Raw genomic sequence first — 10129 nt, forward strand, 5'->3', positions numbered from 1 at the left:
AGCTGCAATAGAGACAAAATATTCTGGCAAATCACAGACATGTAGGGGCATAGCATTATAGCTACATCAGTGCACTAGAGAGGGATTCATGACAGACTCCTAACAGAGTTTGAAATAGATCAACTGATGTTGAGACTGCTGCGCCACAAACATAAGCAGACATCTGAAGATGAGAGGACACCTTAAACACCTCTCCTGGTCTTTGTTCTGCACAGATCAAAACCAAAAATGTGACATTAATAATTGCTAATCAACTTCCCCTGTTTATCAAGAAATTATTTTTTTAATAACAATGCAATAAATGTAAAAAAGCATCACAGAATATGCACAGATACCACTGAAATTAAAAAGACTAAGATAGTGGAATTTTTTCACCTTAATTATCTGTTCAAATGCTAGAGCAGATTGTAACATCATTGGCTTTTGACTCCAAATCATTTGTTGATCAATAGAATTATAGAAATGTGCCACCTGTAAAAAAAGGAGAGCTTAAATTTAAAAGAAGACATAAAAAGTCTCATGTCACCTTTGCCCTAGCTGTAGGGGTATCCCAGATATCAATGACACCTCATGTGAAATTGAACTGAAATATAAGCCAAACAAAAACATATGTGGCATTCAGTGCAACCAAAAAAATAGACCACCCACCCCCAAAAACCTCACACATACTTCCATTAAAATTCTTGCTAATATATTTTCTGTTGAAAACTAGCAATGGTGAGGACAAGTTGCTACATTTTATGAGAATTCCCTTTAGTGATAATGATAAAAAACTGAAACTAAAACCAGGTAATCAACTAATTACTTTCGTATTTTTGTATATTCATACAGTAACTTCATATGGCTTTAATATTATATTTCAAAAGAAGACACATTCTGGAATTGTAAAGCATATCTTTACTTTTGTTTTTTTTAATGGGCTTCACTAATTTGCTCAAGAAAGAAGTCACTTTCATACAGACAAGCACAGCGAAAAGCTTAACCCCACAGACAGAAAAGACAGCACTGTAGAGAAATTCAAGCAGGGAAGTCAGAACAGGAAGGTATTATGGCATAATCTTATACCTGCTTGAGGATGACCGCCTGCTTGCAGAACTTTTGTGCAGTGTTTGCAAGATGCTGTATTTTAGCTGGTATAGCAAACCCAAGTGCTGAAAGCTGACGTACTTCTCTCAGCAGAGTCACCAAACGATCTGAGTAAAGTATGTTTAATGTTCCAGAAATGGGATCCAACTCCATCACAGGGCTATTAGCTTGGATACTGGACCAAAATCAATCATATTACTGAATATAATTTGATATTTCTCCCTTCTTACCATAATATAACAAACTATTCTAAACAGCTTGATGTCATTCTATTTTGTTTTTCTATGCATATTAACATTTTCATTTACTCAGAAATTATTCCAGTAACCTTTCCTTTAATTCAAAGCCAATGAAGATAAGACAGATCATTTTTGCTTAAGAAGTTTTTCAGGTTTGTGACGATAGTTAACATGTAACTCACAGCTAGACAGTATTCTAGATTACATTGTATCTGTCACAGTCTCTCAAGCAGGAGCCTTACCAGCCCCAGTCCCCAGCACTGTGAAGTGGGGAGAAAATAATGAAGGAATCAATTCTAAGAACCAGAACTTGCATCAATTGAGCATTTTGGTATATTCAGCCAGATGCTAATAAGAACATGAACTTGTCTTCAGACTTTATTCTAATTTTTTTCCTACTTTAGCAATGCTTCTATCATCATCCTTTCATAAACACTTCAGCCTTACTCAATTTTTTCTTTTTTTCTTTCCTCATCTCTTTTCTAGTTCCCATATCCATTGGACTCCCCTTTGTAGGGACCTACTTCTTTTCTGGTTCTTTTAATAAACCACTTCACATCTTTTAAAATCTTACAATAACAAATTTTTATAGTACTGATAAATTAGATGGCTGTTATATATTTGAGTATTTTCATTAAAATAAAAGTTTTTGCTTAAGCATAAACTCCTGTATCCCTTGTAACTGTGGACAAATTCTTTTCAGAGGAATTTTGCAACACTCAGACTTGAAGACAGAAGATATGTGGCCAATCAACTAAAATTGTTAAAATATATTTTAATACCCCATACAGAAATTTTATTATTTTGGGAGAAAAAATTAATGAGGTTTAAATTGATCTGCTTACTCTTCTTTCATCTGCCTTATGTAGACTGCAGAATTTCTTGTGCATAACAATTAATTTGTTACTCTACATGTGTTATTTGTATATCACAGCTATACTCCCATCTAGTCTCTATACATTACCACTATAAGGACTACAACGAGTAACAAGTAAAAACAATGAGCAAACCAAACATGTCTTTCATTCCAGGTGCTAACAGAAACTTCAAGATTAGTTACTGATCTCCAATATTGGCTGTTAATTAATAATTAACAATATTGTCCTGTATACTTCACCTTATCAAGCCAGACTGGCAGGATGATGAAAATAAAATAAATTGCTCCATTTTGTCTCTCCATTCATTCTCAATCCTGTAATTTTTTTTATTTCCTTTATCAAGTTCTAATGAATTACACCCCACCACAGATATCATTATTTAATAAACATTATTTAAACAAGAGTGTATTTACCAAAGTCCTGACTTGGGATTTGATAATTCTGACTGGATATTCCTAGACCAATCATCAAATTGTTCTTGCTCATATACTTTCAGCTGTTCCAGAAAACAATTGGCACTTTGATGAAAAATTTGAAATCCAGGTAAGTCAGACAATAAAGCCTCTGCCAGCTTGATAGAATCATCCACCTTAAACACAATAACAGAGAAAAGAAAGTTAACTTCCCAGTGTTCAATCAGAAAAGAAAAATCATCACAATAAAAATCAGTATTACAAAACACCCAAGCGGGATTCAAAAGCTGATTAGGAAAAAAAAAAGTGAATTCTGAACTGTGTCCCAATGTCTGAATTCTCTTTACTGTAAACTGGGTTTGAATAAGCTGTTCACTGACAACACTGACAATTGCATTCACCTCTATTAAGATACCCCAGGATATCACACTTGGTCTTTAATTAAGTTTCTGTAAAGGTACAGATCTCCCATGAGTCTTCTGTTTTATCTATAAGGTCCATGACAATACTCAAAGGTATTTGAAATGGAATTTCATATCTACAAGTGGACAAATTAAAATCCTAGTCAATACAATCAGTGAAGATTTGAGAGCAATTAAAAATTTGAGCACAGCCTAAAGCAGACATAAAACTGACATACATCAGCTGAATCAGGCTAATAGTTATTCTGGGATAAATATCTTCTTATTCAAATTTAGAGTTATTGCATAGGGCACTTATGTCCACAAAAAACATTTTAGTTTTCACTGGTCAATGTTGTCCAAAAAATGTTTAATATTTTCTACTAAAGTGTAAATACAAACTAAAAAAAAACAAAATTAAAACAGAATTGTTGTACATTTACTACAAATTCCCTGGCAGGCACAAGCTCAAAATGTGCTACTCTTTGATTTCAAGAAGACACTACAAAGGTTATTAATAACAAGTGAGGATTAGGATTTCAGAATCTGGGTATCTGTGAATCCTAAATACATTTTTAAAATGCAAACTGGAGGGTAAAATTTAACAAAAACATCTACTGTATGATTTTTTTTAAGAGGCAGTTCAGTTTACTACAAAAAGACTACATTCTGGGTCTGCTAATAAAATTCAACTTAGCAAGCAGCACCACTGATAAGGAACCTTGATTATATAACTCTTGAGAAGCCCACAATTCTTCTGTGTGAAATTCCCCACAGAAATGTCAAATACCATGTTTTACATTCTATGAAAATATGTATGTATACAGTAACAGAATCTGTTACCTTCAGCTCCAGCTGCTGTACCCATACAATATTATTGACAACTTCAGAAAGGTTCTTGCCTGACAGTGGTCCAGAAACATCACCAGGAACACCATGGCATCGAGTTCCAAAATCTGTCTCATAGTCTAACACATGGAAAAGATTAATTAGAACAGAAATCTAATAGAGCTGTAGTTATAAAAATATTACTGTAGTTATAAAAATATACCAGGAAAACTGGCATAATTCTAGAAGTAAATAAAGATCCCTGCATGCACAAAAAAACGAATGCAATTAAATACCTTTGACATAATCTTGAAGTGCTGCCAGCAATGTTTCCCTCTCAAAAAGCAACTCTTTGCTTATATATGGATGCTTTATCAGTTCCTTATGCTTCTGAAATATTTGAAGAAGCTGGAATACAAAGATTTTTAAAAGTTATCACTTTCTTAGGAAAAAAAATTAAACAGAGGCTGATACCACCCAGTAGTGCTGTCTTTGGCTCTAAGTACTCACTCTTATCCCCTAAACTGACCACTTAGGAATTAAATAACTTGATCTTCAGGAAAGTTTTCAGAATACAGAATTACACATACCTGCTGTGGACTGTCCTGAATTTCTGAAATAAATTTCTTCAATTTGCTTGCTATTTTTTGTTCAACTGGTGCAAGAATTCTTTCATACTGAGAGACTGCTGCTCTCCATAATGGCTAGAGATAATGAGTTCATGTGTTAGTTTAGGGCGATATACATTGTAGAAAGACACAGAAAGAATGTGAATAAATTAAAAATAAGCATTATACCTCTGTGTAAGGATTATAGTGTACAGGATTTAGGCCAGCAAAGGGCTCAAACACATGGGAAAGATGTAAAGAATTTTTTTCTCCAGCTGGCAAAAAGAACATAAGTTTTTCATGAAGTGTTCTAACAGTTAGCACCTATGAGGGAAAGAAAGTATTTGATATAACAAATGTATTTTTACATAAAATTTATATTTACAAGCACACATGTCTCTCCTTTCTACAAGGAATTTCTGAAAGACTCAGACAAACGGATTATAGAATACTATCTGACTCTGAAAAGACCATGAAAGTATTTTAATTCCCTTTTTTAACTTGAAACAATGCTGTTTAATTCTGTGTCTAATGAAACTAATATGTATAATTCAAACCTCTACCTCATCAAGACGTTGGCCAAGTTTGGCTATCAGTTCAGGGAAATATTTCTCATTTTTCCATGGATGTAGAGTGTAATGTTGCCACAGTTGTCCAGTTAGGTATTCACAAGCTGACACCCATTGTTCACAAACCAAGATGCCAGCCTGTATATTTTCTTTAACACTGTGAAAAGTATCCTCCCACAAATTCAAAGCTGCTAATTTTCTCTGAACAAATCTACCTAGTGAGCCACCTAGAAGACAAAAAAAAAATAAAAAAACAAGATGTTTGTTTAAAATAATTACTTTAAAGCTACACCACATTCCAATCACATTAAAAAAATATAGTGTAGTGTCTTGATTTCAAACCACACAAATGCAGCACTAACTGATTATTTTGTTTCCGATTCAATAAATGTCTTGAATATCTCCAAGGTAAAAAGAAGTTGGTCCAACATGTGAAGCTGATGGATTTGGATTCTGGATTCCACACACAATCACCTGTCTTTATCAGCAGCAATGGCTGTATCTGGCTGCTCTCCACAACTCTTCCTCACACACACACACACACACACACACACACACACACACACACACATCTGGCAGGAGCACACAAACTCATTGTCCTATGCCTGTCCCCAAACATGGGGCTGCTGTCAAAGAGAATGAGAGAAGAACCTGTCTGCACATCCTGCTCTCATCTTCACACAGACTGAACCAACCTTTAATGGGAGTTTATGTAAGTAAGTTTTCTCCTCTGAAAGAAAGACAGGGAGTCAAACAGAAGCATGACAAATCCAGCCCACAGGCTGAAAGATATCCAACTCCATCTTCTAACTATCTATTACAACTATCTTCTAACTAACTATTCCCATGCATATGTAATGGCATCAGAACTGGCTGAATTACCACATACTAAAAGGCAAATATTCATGGATCATAGTTACAAGAAGCAAGAACCTTCATGCTGTGGGCTGTTATTGGTGCCTTTACAAGGAAGAAGGTCTCTGCTCAAGGAATCACTTTACTTTTCTCAACTGTTCATTTCATAAAAACTTAAAGGTTTACCTATCACATCCAAGAGATTATGCATGCGAGACTGCGGATAAGGATCATGCTCTGTTTGTCTCCACACACTATCAACAGTGTCCTTGGTAGCCTCCACCAAATCCACAACTTCAAATAATGAGAGAGTATCCAAGTTGTAATAATCCTAGAAAAAAATATCCTGAATATGTTTACCTTGCAAATAGCATTGTCAAAACATTTACACTTTTCTGAAGCTGGCAAGTGCTGTAGTTTCCTGAGGTTTACTGCATAACAGAATATGTCACAATCCTCTTGAAAAACCAAGTATTTGTGTAAGTTTATTCGTGTGAAGTATTCATTGCTATCTGAAGCATTATTCAAAGAAGTGCTTTGAGAGTGCCTGAAGTGTTGCATAACAGCATTAATAGTGTCCTTTTCATCTCATGAGTCAATCCCCAGTTCACAAACTGTAGCAGACAGTTGTATTTCCACAGTGGCTCCTAGTATTCAATGACCAAATCCACTCCCAAGTAAATGTCAGCATTCCCACGCACCACTGTCACTACAAGCTACATGAATATCATTTAAAACTTTGCCTAACAAAAAATAACTCAATAGTTATTTATTCATATATTTGGAAAGAGAGTACACATACTGACATACATTTCATAGGAAGAGTGATTCTTACTAAGTCTAGAAATATTTCCCTGATCACACAAAATAAAACATACTTTTGCAATGTCCTCAAATAGGTCTCTAAAGTATGAAGCTCTCTCTTTACTACATCTTTTATGTCCACGATGAGCACATTCTCTCCAGAACTGAAATTCATCTGTTGGTGTAAGTATAGCTGCAAATAAAATAGAAAATATTTATATATTAAATGAATGAATGTTTATAAAATACATTCAGTCATACTTTCTAAAGCTATTTTATACATATGGTTATGAAAATATCCTTTAACTTCTGATCCTGACTAGATGCAGTATAAAAGTCAACCCTTGTCTTCTGGCAAGACCATAAGTAATTCCAGTCTACTAACAACAACCAGTTATATTTTACACTGTGAAATCACTGGGAAACCTAAACTCTCAACTTGTAAATAAATTATTTACTCTGAATTCAAAAATTAACTATAAAAGACATAATTGCAAAACAAACCTCGCACATCATCTTCACTGAATTTTGTTCCTGTGTAACTGGGATCTGATCTTCTGAGAGCAGTACTCAAGCCAGCTTCAAGCTCACTTAGAAGTTTCTGGAGCTTGGGATCAAATGTTTTACTCCATTTCTCATCCTGTAATGAAAATTTCAAAAATTATGACTCACATGATAGAGCAATTAGTATTTTCTTCCCATTAATCATTAAAAAAATACAAAATTCAGATAAAGTACCAACCACATGGTGGGACAATGTAGCATTTTTTTCCCTAAAGTCAAGGAAGAGCACCTCATTCTTTTGATTTAACAATTCAGAATAATACTATAAAAAACATTTTTATTACAAAATCAAAAGTCAGTTGCCAGGTTCATAAAGGCACCCTGAAAGCATGTGAGTTGTTTTTCCACATTAACCACCAATGGCCAGTGTATTCCACATTTCCAGTCAGGCATATGTATGACCAGAAGCTTCCTCTCATCCTTACTGATAGGAGCTTAAGTACTTTCTTTAACTTAGCAACTATAGCTATCACCCATTGCTTAATCTCCTCAAACATTTTAGTTTCATAACATAAAATATTTAGCTCAGAATTAGGTAACATCCTACTGAATTCCAATGTCTCAATATAAATCTACAGAACATTAAAGTAGTATATTGCTCACCTTTAGTAATACTGGTGCAAAAACTTGTCGTACAGCTTGATAAAGGGTGTTGATTGGTGAATCTAGCACAGATGACACAAGAATATTACTGTGAAGATTATCTTCAGTAATTACATCAGGTCTCAGCTTAAAGAACACCAACACATTATTCTTTGAATCAGTAGTTTCAATCTGTAATAATCAAGAAAACAGGATTTGTTTAGAAAGCTGTTACTAACTGCTAAACTGCATACACCATTTACACAAACAATTTGCATCAAGAAAAAATATAAAATAGCCATATTACTCCCTCTGGGCTCTGATAAAATTCTGGTAGTATTTGATTTGCACAGAAAATTATAATTTTTATGATACTCATTTCTGAGTCCATAGGAACCTGACTTCCAACATCAAATACATAAAGCCTTCTACAGCATATAATGTCTGCAAATATCATCATTTCTTACTACATTTTGAAAACTCCACTTACCACTTTCTCTGGACAAAAGAGAAACTCTATCTTGTGTCTAGAGAAACTAAGCATTAAGTCTATTTTTCTTCCAACTGCATTTAATTGTATTTTTATGCTACAAACCTTTGGGAATATTTTTCTATATATTCTAAATATTCTGTATGGTTCTCCTGAGTTTGTAAATACATTATTCATAGATTTCTCAAGAACAGAGACAGGCATGCTCCTTCATCACTGAAATCATAAATTGTAGCCTGATGAACATTCCATCCACAGCCCAACTTATGGGTAAAGTTCCAAAAATTGCCATAAAGTAATTACTGAAATTATTTGTGGCTGAAGAGAATTCATAGAACAGGAAAATTTATTAAACATTTGATAAATTTATAGCAAAAATATGCTAAGTGAAATCTCAGATCCTGTACCATTGAAAACATTTGTGTACTGTTTTTCTGATAAGAGAAACAAAGGGTAGTAAGAACAGTTTTCAGTTTTATTGTACAGTATCAGTTTTACTTTCTTATCAAGTGTTTAGCCCTACTCCCACAGACATACCTTCACTGAGACAACAAATACAGAGTAAAACAGCAATATGCATCTGATCTTCCACAGCTGCTGAAAGCTGCTTTGTATTTTAGACAGTGGCTCAGCAGCACTCCCAAAAACTGGTACACATATATGTTCATTCTTGCCTGAATACAGCAGGCACTAGACTTCACAGAGGATTAACCAAGGAGTTATGTAAGTTACAGGTCTGCACTCCACATGTTGAGGACTCCTTACATGCTTCTTCCATGTGTGAAGCCACTGACATAAGAGACACCAAGTCCCTGGTCTCACTGCAGAACAATAGGTCCCATTGTCAAGACCCACACCTTGCCTGTACACTCTGAGTGGCTGGCACCACACCATGCCCTCCGTACATGGTGACACTGAGTGCACATCACATGCCCGTGGTAGCAATCCCAAGAGTCACTTGCTGAACACAAGACTCAAGGGAGGACATTTCACAGACATTGCCCATGCAATCCTTTGGGACACGTGCATGCAGCCATGCCCAGGAGGAAACCATACATCCAACTCCATGCCCCGGGCCATTCACATAGAGACAATATACAACACACTAAAACTGCACCAGCATGGGCACAATCCACTAACGAATGTACCATCAGCTGACCATATGGTCTTCATGGACTCTGGGGACAGTGTTCTTGTTTCAGCAAGGATTGAGTTAATTTTCTTACAGTGCTGTGCTTTGGGTTTAGTATGAGAATAATGCTAATATCACACTGATACAGTGGTTGTTGCTGAGCAGTAGTTACCAAAGTCAAGGACTTGTCAGTTTCCCATGCTCTGCCAGTGAGGAGGGCACAAGAAACAGGGACAGAGCATGGCCGGGCAGCAGACCCGAACAGGCCAGAGGGATATTTCGTAGCACAAAGCATCCTGCTCAGTGTATGAACGGGGGAGAGCTGGTCGGGAGGCACCGATCGCTGCTGGGGGACGGGCTGGGCATCAGTCAGGGGGTGGGGAACAACCACACTGTGCATCTCTTGTCTCTCTTGGATTTTATTCCCCTCTCTCGCCCGTTTTCATTACAGTTATTAACCTTGTTGTTAGCGTGTAAGTAGTTAGCTATTACATTTTATTTCGTTTCAGTTATTAAACTGTTCTTCTCTCAAGCCACGGCGTTCTTTTCTTTCCGATTCTTCTCCCCACGGCGAGGTGGGGGGACAGTGAGCGGTACTTATCTGCTGGCTGGGGTTAAACCACGGCAGCCGCCAGCAGCTTTCAGCAGACACAGAGACCTGCACAGGTATTCGCAGGCAG

General features: G+C 36.0%; 1 protein-coding gene across 1 annotated transcript in view; it reads right to left on the reverse strand.

The window, feature by feature from the left end:
- Positions 1 to 9849, reverse strand: part of DYNC2H1 (dynein cytoplasmic 2 heavy chain 1) — a 143167-nt gene extending 133318 nt beyond the window's left edge. Inside the window, exons 1-13 of the mRNA XM_005417800.2 lie at positions 9622 to 9849; positions 7849 to 8019; positions 7186 to 7321; positions 6756 to 6874; positions 6064 to 6208; positions 5017 to 5249; positions 4643 to 4777; positions 4436 to 4549; positions 4142 to 4253; positions 3861 to 3985; positions 2617 to 2792; positions 1066 to 1261; positions 376 to 471 (exon numbers count right to left, since the gene is read on the reverse strand). Of these exons, the coding sequence (XP_005417857.1) occupies positions 376 to 471; positions 1066 to 1261; positions 2617 to 2792; positions 3861 to 3985; positions 4142 to 4253; positions 4436 to 4549; positions 4643 to 4777; positions 5017 to 5249; positions 6064 to 6208; positions 6756 to 6874; positions 7186 to 7321; positions 7849 to 8019; positions 9622 to 9849 (1986 nt within the window). The remainder of the gene's footprint in view (positions 1 to 375; positions 472 to 1065; positions 1262 to 2616; positions 2793 to 3860; positions 3986 to 4141; positions 4254 to 4435; positions 4550 to 4642; positions 4778 to 5016; positions 5250 to 6063; positions 6209 to 6755; positions 6875 to 7185; positions 7322 to 7848; positions 8020 to 9621) is intronic.
- Between the last annotated feature and the right edge of the window lie 280 nt (positions 9850 to 10129).

The sequence above is a fragment of the Geospiza fortis genome, unplaced genomic scaffold, assembly GCF_000277835.1.
Source record: "Geospiza fortis unplaced genomic scaffold, GeoFor_1.0 scaffold16, whole genome shotgun sequence".
Lineage (NCBI taxonomy): Eukaryota > Metazoa > Chordata > Aves > Passeriformes > Thraupidae > Geospiza > Geospiza fortis.